Genomic DNA, 18,846 nt, shown 5'->3' with positions numbered 1-18,846 from the left:
CGAACTAGTTCGCTCACCAAAAAGAACCGAACGTGAACGACGATTCTTTCGTTCTTTTTTTCATGGGGTTTTTATTCACAAAGAACATTCGTTATTTTTTTCATTTACCCACCATAGACGCATACTGTAGCCAAAGAAGTACTCATTCTGCGGTTGAAACCAATCATTTAAAAACATTAAATAAATCAGCCCATCTGCTGTCTGGTCAACACAATCTATCGCAAAACCGACCAAAAACTAGCATGTAAAAAACTAATACGAGCAAAAATGTCTCCAGCATATATTGTACCCTATGTCTTATACACACTCAAGGATTCTATGAAAAAAAACTACTTAAACATGGATAAACATGATGAGCGCAATCAATTCAGTTCAGTTCATTCGCGAACAATGACTAATCCGTTTGAACGGGCTCGATCTATTGAATTGTATAGGTATAATTTACACACCAACAGAACACAGATCGAACACCAGTTCGAACGCGTTCGATGAATTCAGTTGTGTAGGTACGATTTCCACACCAACAGAACACAGATCGAACACCAGTTCGAACGCGTTCGATGAATTCAGTTGTGTAGGTACGATTTCCACACCAACAGAACACAGATCGAACACCAGTTCGAACGCGTTCGATGAATTCAGTTGTGTAGGTACGATTTACATACCAACAGAACACAGATCGAACACTAACCGATCAGATCGAACGCGTTCGATGAATTCAGTTGTGTAGGTACGATTTCCACACCAACAGAACACAGATCGAACACCAGTTCGAACGCGTTCGGTGAATTCAGTTGTGTAGGTACGATTTACATACCAACAGTACACAGATCGAACACTAACCGATCAGATCGAACGCGTTCGATGAATTCAGTTGTGTAGGTACGATTTACACACCAACAGAACACAGATCGAACACCAGTTCGAACGCGTTCGATAAATTCAGTCGTATAGATACGATTTCCACACCAACAGCACACGTATCGAACACTGCTGGACAAATTCGACGGCGTTCGAGGAATTGAGTTGTATGGGTACGATTTCAACACCAACAGGGTACATTTTGATCTCTGACGACCCGTTCGCACGGTGCGAGAAAGAGCGAGAAAGCAATATGATTTTGCACGTTTCATTACCACATTTATGTGTGCCGTCAAACACTGACGGAACGTTCGAACGCGTTCGGTGTAGTCAGTTTCTTCCAAAAGTCCTGGTCGTTCTTTTTGTTAAGAATCTCGTTCGTTCGTTCACTTTACCGAACTGTTCGAACGGTGCGATTCTCGTTCATTTTACACATGCCTAGTAGAGTGTGTATTGATGGTGCAACGTAGAATACAATATGAGATCGACGAAACGTATAGCGATGTGGGGAACTGATGGTATAGTGTGTGTTGAAAGTGATGCGACGAAGATCAAAGCGGGACGCTCATATAAAAATTCTCTCTGCGAGACTGCGATAAAAAAACGAACTAAGATACACGTGCTTGGCTCCCTGCACTCAAATATTGACTGGTTATTGATAACAATACCGTTATCTTTGATACAGCGTATTATCAAATTGGATGATCGGTGAGAGTGTGTACATATTTTGACCGTTACCGTTCGTTCGAATGAGAGTAAACAATATGCATGTTTCAAATTGCTTGTCTAGTGAATAAAGATCTAGACAAGAAGTGAGCAAAGAGCCAAATCGAATGAAAAAAGGGAGAGCTCAGAGCTCTCAATTCAAAGATTGGAGCCCTCAGTAGTGGCTCTTGCTCTTACTGCACAACACTAGCTACTTGAATGGATCGTATCGACTAGCCGGCGCTATTCTCGGGACTCAATCTTTACGTTCTGCCGAGTGTTAGACAGTTACATAACGGGGAGGAGCGTGTCACTTCTTTTGACTCCTCTAATTAATTTGAAGAATAAACAACAAATAACAAATTTGGTTTTGTATATTTTTTATTATTATTATTATTTTCAATAATTACTTATCTTTTCCTTACCACTAAATAAGGGTTTATTTTCTTTTTTGTTCCTCTCTGCGTCGTTTTACTTTACTACTGTTTTACTTGTTTTTACATCAATTTATAGTAACCTGCATTTGCGTTTAACGTTTTTACTTTACTACATCATTTTACGCTACCGACCCATCTAACTGTTTGATGGATGTGATATTTTGTTACAATGCTCATATAGTTTGAATTACTGCACACGGCCGACAAGTATACAAATACACACAAACACACACAAAGTTTTTTTTTTTGACAATTTGACTCCAATCGGTTTCTCTCCTACAGCGATGCAATTATTTAGCGTGAATGTTAGTGGATATCGTTGGTTCGATTGCTCTAGCCTGATCAGATTGATTGTACTTTTGTCCTCAGACACAACGATAGAGTGCTCGACAAACAAATAGTTACAGCTTTTGAGACTGATTAAACCCATAATTATCGTTTGAATGTTGTATCATGAAGCTTGTCGTAGTTCACTTACAATCAACTCGTGCATATACTCTGTATATGTTGTAGCAGTTTATACTTGGGTTAACTAGCTTTGTTTTTCGTGTGCCTGTTGTGTGCTTCTGATTTTTACCTACGGCCTGCAAAACAAAAACATGGACGCCGATATCATGACAGTCATGATTTGATCTCAAATTGTATTTTCCAAACAATCTTAATAGGGGTTTGATCGTTTTTCTCTTTTCCTGTACTCTATTTAATCTTTACATAGCTTCATATTACCGTCGGGGCAATAACGTTTAAAACAAATAACACAAATGATGAAATAAACAAAATAAAACAAAATGCACCACCCAAATCTGAATAGCGGCCTTGCCGAAATCTATTGTTGATGGAAACGAGGCACTCAGAATTGAAGTACACATTAACGAAGATGTGTAGTGCAACTTTCAAGATGAGGATGTTAACGGTAAAAGCTGTATTGCTTGCGACTTTTCCTCCCCTTCCCGATTTTTTTTTTATAATTGTAATTATTATTATTATTATTATTTTTATTGTTAATATTCTGTTAACACTGTTGTTAACATGAAACGTTTTTGTTTTTTTCTGCTACTGCTGTTATGCCATAATATATTTGTTTTTATTCGCAATCTGAATTATCCTTGATTCCTTGCAAGTGCAAGCAAAATTTATTACTTTCATTGCCGATTATTATTAAGCAATAAAAGATTAGAACAATAAGGGAACCAACCAGAAAAAGCAAAAGATTGAAAGAGAAAACAAGAAATAAAAATCAAATGTAAGCAATGTTCCATTGGAACTGTAATACGAAAGCAAAATTCCAAGGCAATTCTAAGTAGTAAGATAGTAGATTGGGCACGCGATTGGAACTGCCTGTGACCGTTGGGACCGTTCCATGTTTGTTTGCAGGAATATTGTTAAACAGACAAAAAAAACTTACATATAATAAAAAAAAACCTATCAATAAAAACTTATCACAAAGCTTCGAAATTGGTTTAACTAACTTGCATTTCAAGATCCTGTAGGCTTCTTTTCTGATCTTGTAACCACTGTTGTATCTCCCAGACTCTGTATAGCGCATACATCTAAAATGCACTTTTGGAAAGCCACACATTTAATTTGATTGATTGTATTAACTTTACACATTACAACTAACAGTGTTTTAATTAAATGTCTCAAACACAGGACCATTCCATGTTGTTCGTGTGGTGCCCATGCTCGTGTCGGCGTTGTTGTGGCGTAGTGCTTAAGTAGATGTTTGTAAGTTGTCTCATACCTCATCACTAACTTATAGGGGCTTGCTTGATTTCCTAAGCTAACATGTTTTTTTGTGTTGTTTTTACTTATTTGCACTCAGCACACCATATAACGTGTTTTTGTTCGTCGGGTTTGGAAGCTTTTTGTTCGTAAATTACTAATCGCTATTTGTTGTGTTTTTGTTGCTGTTTGATAAAACACACATTCCTCGTTTCTGTACACATTCCTCGTTACATGGTAAAACAAATATAATACTCTGTTCACTGATACGACAATCAACGCTCCCATCAGCGAAAGAATAGCCTCTGCATCGTAAAAAGGAGCTACATACAGTGAATCTGCAAAAAAGCACGTTAAATAATTCTTTTGAAAGGAACCAAAACATGCTCTAGTGGACCGTTAACGTTACAGATCGGTTTTAGAATAGTGAATTTACACATTCAATTGCATTTTAACGTGCTCGTTCGAAAGAGACTAGCATGTACAATTTCGTAGTGTACAAATGGGCGTGCTGTCCGTTAGCGGTAATGTTTTACATTTTGTTTTGGTGGGAAATCTTTTGTAGTCACTTTTCTTCGCGTTAGTCATTTACATCTGATGCGCGCATTTTCTTCCATCGCTAGATAGTTAGATGCTTTTCTTCGCCTTGTGGTTAGAGAAGCAATTTTCCCGTTTTCCGATTGTGGCTCGGGAGAAGAAGTAGGAGATCAGTATTATCAAGCCGCACTTGCTCGAAACGATAGTTACAGAGTGTGTGTGTATGTGAGTGTGTGGGTGGGTTTGTGTATGTATGTTCGAGTGTGTTAGTTCCGCTTATTTCACACAGTCTATTCATCGTCCTTTTTATCAGGTTTGAGATCAACCATTTCGTGCACCTGTTTTGCTGAATAGCTGCAAGAAGAGAAGGCGAAGCAATCGTACCGTTAGTACCGTGATGTATGGATCTTAAAAGGAGTAAATCAGCCGGACGATTGATGCTTACCCCAGCAGTGTTTGAAGATCACATACGAATCGATACACGTATCGTTTGCCGGCCGTTTTGTGAATGATGTTCTTATCGTAATAGTACCGGAGGCCGCGACTCAGCTTTTCGTAATTCATTTTTGGTTTGTTCTTCCGGACACCCCATCGCCGTGCGACCTGTTGGAGAAAAATGGATCAGTGAAGTGAGTGACCCTATGTTTATGCTGTTTTCCTCTTGATGGGAAAGAGGTTTGTGTAAAGTCTCTCGCACTTACCTCGTCCGGGTCGGTCAGCTTGAATTCCCACTCATCTCCGGTCCAGGAGATAAAGCTCTGGCAGGTTTTGTCCGTTAGCAGCTCCAAAAGAAACTGCCACAGCTGAATGGGCCCGGAGCCGGTAAAACACGGTGCACCACCTTGAGCTCCATACGTGCCTAGCATCGTCTTGTCGAAGCCCATGGTCGTGCCCATATACGCCGGGTGTTGAAAGTCCAGCAATGGATGGGGTGCCCCGGCGTGCGGATGCTGCCCAGGATGGTGTAAGCTCCATGGATCTACAACATGACCGCCGAGCAGATCTCCGTTATTATTGTTGCTGTTACCACTTCCATTTGCTCCTCCGGGACCACCTGGCCCTCCGTTGCCGGAAGTAGCCGAGCTTTGCGGTGAGGTCGTATTGCTCGGAACGGTCTGGAACGGAGGGGTATCGTAGGGTGATCCATACTCAGGATAACCGCTGTCAGGGTGGTGACCCGTCTGATGATGGCTGGCGGGATGATGGTGGGCATGGTGATGTGGATGATGATGAGGATGGTGATGCTGATGTTGCTGCTGCTGCTGCTGTTGCTGCTGCTGCTGCTGTTGCTGCTGTTGCTGCTGCTGGTGCTGTTGATGGTGCTGCTGCTGTGTATGCTGGTTTCCCGATCCACCTCCTCCGCCACCACCACCTCCTCCGCCACTGGCATTGCTGCTGTGGTGGTGTGGCTGATGATAGCGACCTCCTCGGCTAGTATAGGGACCCGATTTGTAGTGCGGTGGCATGTACTTTTGTTCCATTTGGATGGCTGAGTAAAACTCGGGACTGTTTTCGAGGTATCCGTGTGAAGTCGTTTGGGTTTCCGGTGCTGGCAGCGAGTGGTACTGATCCTGATCGTCATAATGGGCGGGTACAACTCCATAGTTCTGCGTAAGATGAACAACAAAGGAAAAGTCACATTGTGTACTTACAGGTACTAAGGTTCATTGTTCCACTGTATTCTTCTGATAAGATATTTTCTGAACCGGTTGGTGTTGTTTTGGAAACTAAATCACAAACAAAAAACTTACCGGCAGATCATCAATGTTAATGAAACTGTTTGGTTCTTGCTCCTCCTTCATCGCAGCACCGCTCCCTGACTGCTGATGGTAGACGGACCCTCCTGTTCCCGAACTGTTGCCCCCATTTAGCGGACCCCGTGAGCCGAGGGACGACAGGTAGGATGCCATGGAAGATGTGCTACTGCTGCCGTTAGTGCTACCGTTTGCTACGTTACCTCCGCTCGAAGTTATTAGAGGTGGCGGTGAACGATCATTTGTACTGCGATCATGAACTGATCCGTACGCTGTTGAAGAGGGAAGAAGAAAATTATTAGCTTAGATGCACACACCAACGCGTCTATCTGCGGACACAATGCATCATTACAGTATGATATTCAGTAGGCAAACACCCAACAGCAAATATCATGGAAACCATCGGTAATCTTGAACGCCTTCGATCACCAGTTTTGTTTAATCAAACAACCACAACTAAAGAGGCAAGCACGCGTGATTATAATAGGGGTGAAGCGTTTTTTTTCACATAATACTTCCGTTTCCGCTGCACCGAGCCAAGTGCACGTGTATCATGTTTTAAGCTGAGCCCAACAATCGGTAAGCGGACAGCATGAGGCTGTAAAACTAAACAATCCACATTATTTTTCTTTTCCTTTTGTGTGTACTTGATTCATCTCTGATCGTTAATATTCCTCCTGTAAAGAATCATCCTTTTCATGATTATGTTCCTTCCTTACTCATCATTAAATAGGTATAATTGGTAAACAAAAATTAATCACTGCTGAAATGCATGACATTATTTCCAATCGAGCGGAATAAACCTGGAGACTATTCCTCAGTTCATGCATACATTAATTTGTCATAAATAGTTATTCTAGAGGAGAGGAAAATACTTTCACATTTCTATCATTGTGAAAGACGCAGACTATCGTGGAAATTCGGTGAACAAAACTGCAATCCGTCCAGTTATTTATACACACTCACAATACCGGGGAATGGTTTTACGGGAAGTTTAGTTTCCGCTTCCGGCCCAATCTCTTCGAACTGCGCCCCTCTCTCTTCCCTTTGTTTCTCACTAGCTTCGCTAGCGTCAATCTTTGTCCCGTCTAAACTTTCCTCAACTTCGATGCCTGGCCTACGAAAGTACATCATCGACTGGTCTATTCTTTGCTTTAACCACACTGACACTAATTTGATATTCTTGGCATTTGTTTATTGATGTCGCTTTGGTAGATCAACCGAAAGCGTAGGATAGGAAAATAACGCCACTCTAACGTTGTGCCGCATGGCGAGAAGAACGATCACGAGGAATATGCAAATGCTAAATATAAAAACGATAGTCTTGGTCGCTACCTTCATACGTTTAAAGCCATTCGTTTCATTCTTGCTTTATTAATATGTTTGCTTCGATGATTGCTTCGATGAATCGCACACCGTCGTACGTCGCTGTGTGTTTATGTAAATGAGCGTTTAAGGTGCTTGAGCTTGGCCCAAGACACACCGTCACGAAGCAAACATACCGCGTGTAATGACCACGGACCGGCACGTGGCTGACTCAATGGATGTTCACTTTCATCGGTGTATGTGTGTAAATGTACGGAATAGCTAAGTAAGGCTTGAGAAACAATCCGAACAAACGTCAGTCCCCTGTGTCTTCGGAACTGTAAGGGCATGTGTGACGCGCAGTGTTGTCCAACGTTGAACGCTATTCTTTGCACGCTTGGTATTTAACTCAAAACAAAACGAAACATACACACAGAACACAAATAATCGAACCGAATTGGCCTTTTTCGTTAATCTTTTCTGTGTAGTACATCCGGTGAAAGGTAAACTAAGCGGAAATCAATAGGAAAACACACGAGAAACTACATCTAAAATTGAACTACAGCAAGGCAACCCGCCCAGCTCTCCAGGCTCTTCGAACACCATAACCGGAAACATCGATCGAATCGGATGTTTATTGACACCGTTGCACATTCTCGGGAAATTGGGTTCGATCGGACTGGAAGAAAAAGTGAATGTAAATTATGTTTATTTGTCGTCATGTTTCTTTGCTCTTCAATCAATACCATGTCCTCAGCGCGTTCCATCTTCGAATAATGGGCGTATTGGTTCGGCGGGCAGCCAAATAATCATAAGGGCCACTATGCGCCACCGACGATATGCGCATTGATGTTTGCTTTTTAAAGAAAAGATTTACCACAGAATGAATGAAAATGGTATCCTGCATAAACATTCAGCATCGTACGACAACTCTACATTGCAAAGCATCATGAGCATCGGAACTTATTGGACACGGAACTATCCTTAACGAAATTGCCACATAGCCCCGAAACTTAGTGCTAGATGACGCTCGAAAATCCCGAAGCCTGGCCAGGATCGCTGGTATAATATAGTCACCAGCCTGTGTTTACCGTGTTTAAGTGTTTACCGAACATGGTTGTTGTTTGCACTTGTTGCTTTTTATAAATAGGCGCAGTGGACCTTTGATCATGAACCGGCCGTGCTCGTTCATTCATAAAATTGCTCTTCAGCTCGTTGGATATTGATGTACTGGGGTAGAGTGCGTGTGTGCTTTGTGTTTGAAAAGTACCGAAACAGTTTGTGCAAATATTTACAGATCAGTCTTAAGACAGCGTATGTTTGTAGAACTATCAGTGTAGGCCGGAAAGATGTCACAGTAAGCATGGCAATTTACCTGATATACATGAATGAATACCAACTAATTTTAGTTCATATAATATGATTAAATTACTTTTTAAGCAATACGGCAAAGCCATCCGTCCTGAATAAAAAAATGGTTAAATTAGGACACAAAAAATTAACCATTTTTTCTTCATTGCAAATCATCACACCAGCAAGTATTAATTGCGTGTAAAAATAAAAGATTTAAGTCCACTCTATAGGATCGTCTAGCGAGCGTTGCTCAAAAAGTCATCTGCTCGAAGCAATGTTTCGAACATGGAACTCAGCGAGCTCTTTCCCGATTTGTGAACCGTAACCACGCCTACTATGTTTTGTGCCGCTCAAAAATCGAAACTCGAATCACTATGGGCTGTTTGATATTCATTTCAGCAACAGGGATTTTTTTTCTGCATTGGCGTTTCAAATATAAAGTAACTAAAATACACGAAAGTTATAATAATTCTGTATTTTTATGTACAATTGGATTTCTCATTTATCATCCAAATTGATGTGTTCTTATTATGGCTTTTAACTTGGAGTATAAGGATAAAATTTACTATTGATAATAGAAAAAAAAACAGAGCGACTTAGGTTCTCACGAAACCACAGGAAAATGTGCATTTAGCTCTTTTGTTTTAACGATGATTGCATTATATGAACTGGAGCTAAAAAAATTGTTGTACGCAGGAAACTTGAGAAAATCGGCCAAAAAATTCTTTCAAAATATATTCACAGCACAGCACGTAGTCGAGTTAGATGATTGCTGTTTGCTGAAAGCGTCGGTGTGATTATCGTTAGCCGAAATAAATAAATATTGTTTAAGATATTAAATTAATGCTATGAAAGAATCCGTTACGAAAACATTCTTATTCGATTAAATTAATTATTTATTTGCTTATTGGTGGAACCACAAGTTCATGATTATAGGTGTGTTAAAACTATAAAAATATTTCGCATAACTGCATAATTATAAAATCCGTTTACTCGCGTATCATGTGTCTCGGGGACAATTTGGACTATAACAGCAAATGAGAATGAAGTAGTATATTCAGTTTTTAATTTGTCAATAATAATATACACAATTTTGTAGCAATGATGTTTCTATTCTAGACTCACTCCTTTCCATTAAGTTTAGTAATTAGTTTTATAGATGTCCTCTCAAGAAGACGTCTAGAAGATCGTATACAAATGTGTAATTATCAATTGTATCGCTTTCAATTGATCATGTTCAGTAGTTCCCTTCCTACCGGGTGTAAACACTGCATACCTTTATACTACCACATGCACCGCGTATACGACACACTAATGCGACGAGTGATATTTTAAATCGTATCTTCTCATCGCGTGAGCGAACGTTTGCTTTCCAGCATTAGGGACGCCAGTGCTATTAGACCAAAAGCACTGGTTGACAGTTTCCTGGTTCGCTCACGGTACGGGTGCGACTAAATTAAAAAAAAATACAGGTCCACAGCCGAGCTGCACACGATCAATGCATGAAAACATCAGAAAAAGGCAGACTGCAATAAAAAACGTACACAACAAAAGTGCAACACGCGTAGTGTGCAATAGAAAGCGAAAAAGGATGAATGAAAGCAGGCAGAAAAAAGAGTTGTTGAACGAGGACGAAAACGACCAAACTTAATGTGATAAAAAGGAGAAAAAAGTTTGCAAAAAAACATAAAACAGGTAACAGAGAGCAGGATCATTAGTCGGTACCGTTTGTGTGTGGGAATTTTCTGCAGCGAACGTAGTTGCCTTTTGCTTGTCCCTCAGCTTCGTACGAGGTCGATCTTCGATCGATGCACACCTGTTGCACTTCCGTTCCATTCACCGGATCCATAACATCCGGGCAGCGAAGAGGGTGCGCAGTGAAATGACCGAGAATCGTGTGGTAAAGACACATGGGATAGAAACCTAAGGGCTGACACAATTGAGTTCTCCTGTTGTTCGTTGTGCTGCTAGTGGAGGTGGTAGAGGGACGATGGAGAGAGTGGAGGGGTGCATGTGGTACCCGTTTGATGTCGAGGAGAGTTGAAGCGAGCCGGAGATTGCATGGAGACATTTTTCATGCATTTTGAGATGCAGAAGCTGGCCTAACTTGATCAAAGCAGAAGTAATTATAATCATTGCGTTATGCCGTTTTAATCGTTCATTGCAAAAAGTTGGTATGAAGAGAACACTAACTGACTGACGCAAGTTGAAGAAAATTGATTGTTCTGTTCCATTTCAAAAATTTCCAGCTTTAAAATCAATATCCTGTTGCCAAAATCGATAAAACTCTATGCCAGCCAGGCGTGGTAGCAATTCAGACCAACGTGCCATTTCTTCCATAACAAATAACCAGTGTTGAGTAAGCTGTATGCGAGTATGTACCAACATAAAAAAAATCTATTATACGCGGTCTAAATAAAGTTAAACTGTTGTCATTATTGGAATGGTGGTAATGAGGTGCCAAAAGCAACACACCCAATAATATCTATCGATAAATCCAAAAGGCCAGGCCATTGCCCAACTACACACCGGAGATGAAATACAAATTTACTTTCCAGTGTGAACACAAAAAAATGTAACGCTGAGGAGCGTTTTTTAGTCGTACTTTAACGGTTGTCACCTTTGTATGTGTTATTTTCATTCGTGTTCTTCATTGCCTTGGGATAAAACGATATTCCTTCGTTGCCTTGGGCAGGTATGAGACGCAATGACGAGATGGCGCGTCGGAAATTACACCGGAAACCGGAATTCAGCGGAATGAGGGCAGTGACACGCAGCAGCCACACGTGCATTTCCATTGCCTGTTAGTGCTGAACTCTGGTGGAGTGCTACCTAACCCTTACACATAGTTATCGTTAAGGTTAGCAATCCTGTTCTAATTCTCATTCCCTTGTATTTTTGAAGAAAGGCTTTGTCTTACTAGATCTATGTGGTGATTGTAGTATGTACAGTACATTACACTATTTATTATTTTAAACGTAAGGCACAATTGTAAACGTAAGCAAACCAAGTGTGCAGCGTTTCGATTAAATGTAGTGCTAAAATTGTTCCTATTCTTATTCAAATATTTATAGTTATTTTACGCTATAAATATTGTGTTTTTTCGTTGCATTTTTAAATAGTGTGTTTTTGTTGCATCGTGTAAGACAAGCTTTGATTGGAGCAGTGCTGAAACTAGGTTATTAAATTCCATTCTTCAATTACTCAATCTTACCAAAACCCCCATCGCTCTGATATGCTGACATTGAACGTATTGCCAGCTATCTTTGAGTTTGCTTTGAAATCCACAAAGATCGCCAATGACAGTGTGGTCAGAGAGGCAGAAAAAATATGGATTTTTTCGTGAATTGGGCAATATCGAATATTTTATTTCGCTACTACATCAAACCGTTCCTCCCGACCGACTGTAAATCGTTGCACTTGGCTGCAGTTATAAAACGATCGTCGTGTGTGAGGTCAACTCTCATTTATATAGTACGAAACAGTAGACAACACCTGCAACATACACACACATACTCATTTACACATAAAAATTGCACAATCTCGTGGTGATGTTTGTATCAGTTTTTTGTTTTCGTAATTTTTGATTTTAGCAAGACAATAGCACGAAATCGAAAGAGCGTAAGATAGCTCAAAATAACTGGCCCTTGACCAATTCATTTTAAGTGAAGATCATCAACGATTGAACGCGATCAATAAATTCAATATAAGTGTGAGAAAGATGGATATGATGTTCTCACAAACAGCAAAGTGCACCTGGAGATAGGTTTCATACAGGTCGATTCACTGCATTATTTTTGTACATTGTAGCTGATAAGTTTATCCCATGTATGATAATTCTGCTGCTTTTTTACGCATCATCAATCGTAAATACGCGTGTGACCGATCTGGAACGTCCTTTTCTTCACCCGTTCAACACATTTTTTTAACAAGTGAGTCTAACCTGTCTGGTGGTTTGTGCTGCTGCCTTCACTACTGCTGTTACTGCTATGGTTTTGCTGGGAAACATGGACTGCAGACTGGTGTTGGTGATGCAAATGATGCAATTGGTAAAGATGCGAACCGGTGGTGGCTGGATCCAGATCGGTGTAATAATTGGCAGGTAGCGTAGTGGAGCTTGTCGGCGACGTTGTAGTCGTCGTAGTTGCTGCCGCTGCGGCCGCTGCAGCCGCTAGCAGCGATGATGTCGGGGCATAATCGGCCGCGTATGGCGAGACGTTATCACTTCCGTTCAGTGCAACATCGTAGCTTTGCAGCACCATGTTGGTGCTATCACTGGGATCGCTAGGCCGAATTCGTGCAGAAGCTACCGATACACTGGGCGTAGCTTCTGCCACCGGTGTGAGGAGTTGGCTATTTCGATTTGGAATAGTGTTATTGTTGTTATTATCGCTGACAGTCAGGGCGCTAACACTGGCAGAAGAATGATAGTCGCCATTAAAGTAACTGCCGCTAGTCGGATGGGTAATACTTGTGAGTAAACTAAATTCAAGATCCTGCCCTAGAAGGTTCGTCTGACTCTGAACGAGATATGGCAACTGAGACTGGTGATCATTGTGATCATACTGACGATAGGCACGAAAGGATGTAATGATGCTACTGGTCGAACTAGCCGAATCACTGGTCGAAATTTGCGTTGGAGAACGTGACGAGATCGCTGAAAGCGTTGTTGAAGGCTTTGAACCAGCTTCCACCAGTGCGATCCCGCTCTCCAAAGGATTCCCCACCCTATGGATGGATTTAGCAGCTCGAAGCTGCTTCTGCACTAGCGCACACACTTTGAAGCAGATTGGAAGGATGTTTGACTATCGGTATATTTTTGAATTATTATAGTACACAAGCTGGTTAGCAAACACTGCACTTAAAACGTTGCGCTCAAACAAATAACTTTCAAATAATCACACAAACGATAATAAACAACACTCACAAATAACACAAAATCACAAATGTATGATGTATCAACCATCGGCATTAAATAGTAAAACATTAACACAACACAATTATAATGAATTACGATACACTTTGATCATTTTGTCACGGCATCAATTAATTTCAGATCACATGTAAATATATCGCCGTTCACAAACTTATACAACACCTATGTAAAACACGAATAGCGACGAGGTGGTTCACTTTGAAATTAAACACGTTCACACGATAGTTGGGACGATGTTGATCTTAACCGCGCCAAAGAAAATCACCCATCTCACTGGTACACATCTCATCTCGCGCGAAGCCGACGAATGAATGAATGAAAATTCCACATCTACAACCGAACAGCAGAGTTCATCAACGCACCATGGGCAACGACGCAATTCATTGCGGGTCAAAATTTTAATTCATGGCTCATTGTGTTCTGCACGTTCGTGGATTTGATCTTGAAATTAACGTAAGTACAGAGTTTGTTGTACGCATGATGTTTTACTTCATAAATTATTCTTTGAATCATGAAGCATATCAATCCATTCTTTAAACATAGTTTTAATTTATGAAATTGTTGACCTTTTTATTATGTTTCTACACGCTTGGAAATAATTTACTAGATTTTTCTAATAAATGTGTTAAGTTTACACTGATGTTCAGTTAAAGTTTTAGCTTTGCCAAGAACGTATATTTCCCATGTTTATACATACATTTACCCACTGTACATGTGCCGGCAAGAAAGCGAATGCGAAGAGGACCCAATAACGCATTACGTGACCATGTGAAGTAATTTTCGCTTCCAGCCGCATTCGTTTCTTTTTCCCAGGACATGTGTTTCGGAACGGTACGATGTGCAAGGGTGTACGTTTTGGTAACACCACATCCCATGGAGGGGTGCATTATCCCTTCGAGCTGAACACCCGCACTGTTGTTCCTTTCCCAGGGATCGTCATTTGAAACACTCACACAAATGTATATATGTATGCGTTACACGACAGCCACCTGTCGCAGCAGTACTCGCAAGCAACCGAACGTAGACATACGTAACGTTAATACGAAAGGATTCGTGTAGACATGTAAAACGTACGTTGGTGATCATTTTCTTATATATTTGTGCTGTTTATGCTTACTTCTGCTATGTTTCGCATGCGTTCATTCAAGCCGTCTACGATCGAATGCCACTTGTGTGAGTGAGTGTGCGGTGATCTTTTCCAACGTGATTTCCGTTTGCTTTTATGTGTCTCTGCTTTGTGCTTCCGTTCTTTGTGGCAATACCGTGCGCTGCTTGGCTTGGTGCTTGTTTCACATGCAGCTGAAAAGTTCTCGGTGGTTACTTGTGAAATTTGATGTCCCTGTTTGATTAGGTTGCTGTCCTGCCTTATGCTTGTAAAAACAGTGATGCTCTATAGACTCTTTCTTCACTCGCTTCAAGGCAGTGTATATGTTGGCTTCTCGCATCTTTAGGACCGCGGTACATTGAAGGAACATTAAGGTTAAAAAGGAAAAAGTCCTAGAAGGATATGTACACGCTTTTCACACTGCTGCACTACTGTACAGTGTTTATGGTTTTTCATTTTCTCACATCGCTCTACATCAGGGGTCTCCAAACTTTTCAGTTCGCGGGCCGCATTGCTTCACAATCAACCTTGTTGAGGGCCATTTTGACGCTACCTTTAGAATGAGTGGAAGTTCAAATCTCGTTTTAATAAGAAAATACTATTGAAATATATCAAATTTCTGCAGCTTTCTTTTATTGAATCTTGATTTTCATCTTTCAGAAGTAAAAAAAATAATCTTTTAGAAAAGAAAGCTATTTAATTTAACCTTAACCCTGTCCTCGCGGGCCGCATTAAAGGCGCTTGAGGGCCGCATGCGGCCCGCGGGCCGTAGTTTGGAGACCCCTGCTCTACATGATACTTGAGAACAGTGGTCAAAAGTATGATGCTCAAGAATATGACAACATAGAGAATAAGTGATGCGATTCTAAAATAGCTCCTTTTTCAGCTCCTCTGTTCTCTGCTTACGAGCTAGTAAAGATGAACAAATAGACAAAGAAATGCATGCGAAAGGACACAAAATTGTCCCATTGACTTGGGATAGTATCTTGTTTAACGATCCCACGCATATCTACGGACACGGAAGAATGGGTGAAGAACATCATCATCGGAAGGAAATGCACAAAAACCACAACTAAAGAATGCTTGGTGACGTCATTTCAAAGCCTTTGCAAGCATGTCAATAAAAGGTCGTCCAACAGCAGATCAACAGGTAGGACAACATTCTTGAAATCATTGAAAGATTAGCTCCTCTGTGCACAGCAGTTTGTCTAATCCGCTTGTTTTCTTCGAGTGGGTCTTATTGCACCTTCGTGCGTAATTTGGAGCTTTGAATGCTCAATGGGTCGATTTTACCGATACCAACATATCTTTCGATCTTCATTCGCTTGGAAAAGGAAAGTTACTGGTGTCTCATTGAATTTTGATTCTCTTCAAACGGGAACCTTAGCAAGCTCTAAGATTGTGAGCAAAAAATGGAAGAAATCCAGGGAAAAGGAAACGTTCGAAACGGATATTGGACAACAATGCAGGTCGATAACGAAGCACCACATCAGTGTCGATATACCTTTACATGGTTCTCCGCTGACGGTAAAAGCAATGATGCAATCAACGTGTATTAAAAAAAAATAGAGTTTGTTTGCACGCCTAACAAGTTATGACAACAATGTAAAAGTACGCAATAGCAGAAATTCCAAAAATTTTAATATACAATTGATTCTCTTCTCACTAATAATATTGGTTTGGTTGCAAAAGAGAACTTCATGTTCCCTCTCTGCTTTACATTTTGTTTCCTTCAGTAAAAAATTCTCCCACGATTTTAATCGGTTCCCTACGCTGACTTCGAAACAAACCACCCTCAGTTTCGGCTCGTGTGGGAGCACTATGTAAAGGTGCATAATTTTTTACCGAATTAACAAACGAACATTTCCCATTAATTTTATGACATCAACCTCTCTTTGTCCTGCAGCTATGTTTGCGCACGATCGCGGCTATATTCAGAAGGGTACCCGATCGGCAGTGCCTAAAGTTTCTGGATGGAATTGTAAGTCATCATCGGACCCTAGTCGCCACCAGGAGCGGCCAATATTAACCTCGAATGACTTACGAGCAATGAAGCGGGGTTGTATTGGCTGCACACACCTAGGCACACCTGTTTTCCAGCGAGCTACCTAAATGACGCGGGAGGCAGGATCTTGTCTCCTCACTCCCTCGAAACACGCTGTCTAATCTAAGATCGTAAAGGGGTGGACCGAAGGTACGGTGGAGGCAAGGACCGAAGGTACGGTGGAGGCAAGGACTCTGAAGTGCAGGACGCGCACTCATGCGTTAAATGAATATATATGTATATATGGGTGCAGACCACAGTAACATGCCCCTGCTGTCGAGGGTCGAGGAAGGTTTTATGTTAACCGTTGTAGCTAGCAAATGCCGCCAAATCGAGCTGCGGGCGTTTATTATTATTATTTGACTGCGTCGCATTTTCATTCCCGACAATCCGTACCATCCGTGCGTACAAGTATGGCATAGGAGATCGTTTGTATTGCTTTCCTCGAGAGTTGTGAAATATTAATTTGATTATAGAGCATTTGGATACAATCATCCAACCATTTAAAAAATCGAACGTACATTTTCACCCATCTATTGAGTATTAAACATATTCAGCAAAGAAAACGCGTTTGCGTAGAACACCTCACCTGCACAAGCGCGCAGCTCGGACACACAACGTTAACGAAAACTGTTTTGGCATACACATCAAGCTGAAGGGATTCATAGCATGTGTGCGTGTTATTTATTCCGTTTCTCATTTTCGGCGATCTTCGTGTGTGTGTGAGTGTGTGTGTGTGTGTGTGTGACATTGATGCAGAGAAACGACCACAGTTCGTTTGCTAGTCTTTTTCCCACGGTTTATTTTTAATTTGAATGCTAAAATGTGTTGCATTTATCTTGTTCTCGGTTTCCCCCAAGAGATATGTGTTTACACCGACTCCTTCCACGCAGCTACCACCTGGACAGAAAGCTGGGGTGGGAGAACGTAATGTCCTGCGCGATACCCCTATTTAAAAGTATTGTCAACGTATACTGTGGAAACTTTATAACTCTTGGCCAAGTGGTGTCACACTAATAGTTATATCACTCTGTCACCCATTTGATGAATTCATGTTTTTTTATATCTCCTCCTTCCCTTTCAACCCTATTGGATGATTTTCAAATGATGAGCAGCTAAAGCAAAAGGCTAAAGACTCTGAAGATGGTGATGAAAATTTTTACAAGTTCTTCATTTCACTTGCTGGAGCTTTGAGAAAACACTAATGACTCCAGCTTATTTATTGTGTCAGCAATTGATACTCACAAAAACTGAACGATTTGATTCATGACGCAACAAGCTACGACAATGTGTATGGTACAATAAAAGACATTGTGGGGCTATTTTTTGATGATAACAGTTTGGAACACTTTTTCTACTCAGAGACATTTACATTATAGTTTATTATTAATGATTTTAATGAGATTTTGCATGGGTCTCAACGCATTTGCCTTAACCCTTCGCAAACGGTGACCCAGGTTGTTGTTGTTTTATTTTCCATGGTTCTTTCTTTGTCTAGCTAGTTGATTCTATCTCCATTTCCTTCGGGTCTACCACTACATTGAGGGTCAATTTCCGGTGCTGTTGACGCCCATGCGACCATTTGAGACAGGAAACAATAAAGACAGGAGATGGTAATCCAACACCGCTGCCACCGTCTTTTCCTGTCCAAAATCTGTGCTGCATGCACACGGTGGCGTTATTCGTACCCGTGGATGTCGTCCCCTGCGTATCTTTAGTTCCTTCTCTTCTTGGGTGAAGGGCAATCAAAATCTGAACCGAGTGTGTTTGATTGGCGGAGACAAAATCCAATCACTTTCCACTTTTCCTATCCTTAAGAAGCTGTTGGTACTGTTTTCTCTCTCATCCCTCTCTCTCTCTAGCGCGCTTACTACTACTTCATCTTTGTGCCTTCCACATATGCGAGTTTCCTTCTGCCAGCGAACAGGCAACCGGATTGAGATGTGACCAATTAAATCAGTGCTTCCGGTGCAAAAATCGTTCCCCATTTTGAGCCCGTACACCGAACGGTTGAGTGTGACAAAGCAGGTCATCATAATCGTAACTCAACGGAAGTGATAGTAGAAAAGGGTTGCATAAACAGGAGA

General features: G+C 41.0%; 1 protein-coding gene and 1 long non-coding RNA gene across 15 annotated transcripts in view; one reads left to right on the top strand and one right to left on the bottom strand.

Annotated features, from left to right (window-relative positions):
• Window positions 1–1,929: 1,929 nt before the first annotated feature.
• LOC1275912 (ETS-like protein pointed) overlaps window positions 1,930–18,846 on the bottom strand; it is an 85,417-nt gene continuing 68,500 nt past the window's right edge. For all 14 annotated transcript variants that reach the window (XM_061650334.1, XM_061650336.1, XM_061650333.1 and 11 more), the window contains 4 exons: window positions 6,014–6,288; window positions 4,964–5,869; window positions 4,708–4,865; window positions 1,930–4,616 (listed from right to left, as the gene is read on the bottom strand). In XM_061650334.1, coding sequence (XP_061506318.1) covers window positions 4,553–4,616; window positions 4,708–4,865; window positions 4,964–5,869; window positions 6,014–6,288 — 1,403 coding nt within the window. In that variant the 3' untranslated portion in view covers window positions 1,930–4,552. The remainder of the gene's footprint in view (window positions 4,617–4,707; window positions 4,866–4,963; window positions 5,870–6,013; window positions 6,289–18,846) is intronic.
• Window positions 7,637–8,819, top strand: LOC133392085 (uncharacterized). The gene is made up of 2 exons (XR_009765435.1): window positions 7,637–7,721; window positions 7,810–8,819. It is a non-coding gene; the product is annotated as an uncharacterized LOC133392085 (long non-coding RNA).

The sequence above is a fragment of the Anopheles gambiae genome, chromosome 2 (genome assembly GCF_943734735.2).
Source record: "Anopheles gambiae chromosome 2, idAnoGambNW_F1_1, whole genome shotgun sequence".
Taxonomy (NCBI): Eukaryota; Metazoa; Arthropoda; class Insecta; order Diptera; family Culicidae; genus Anopheles; species Anopheles gambiae.
This window is presented reverse-complemented; position numbering and strand designations above follow the sequence as displayed.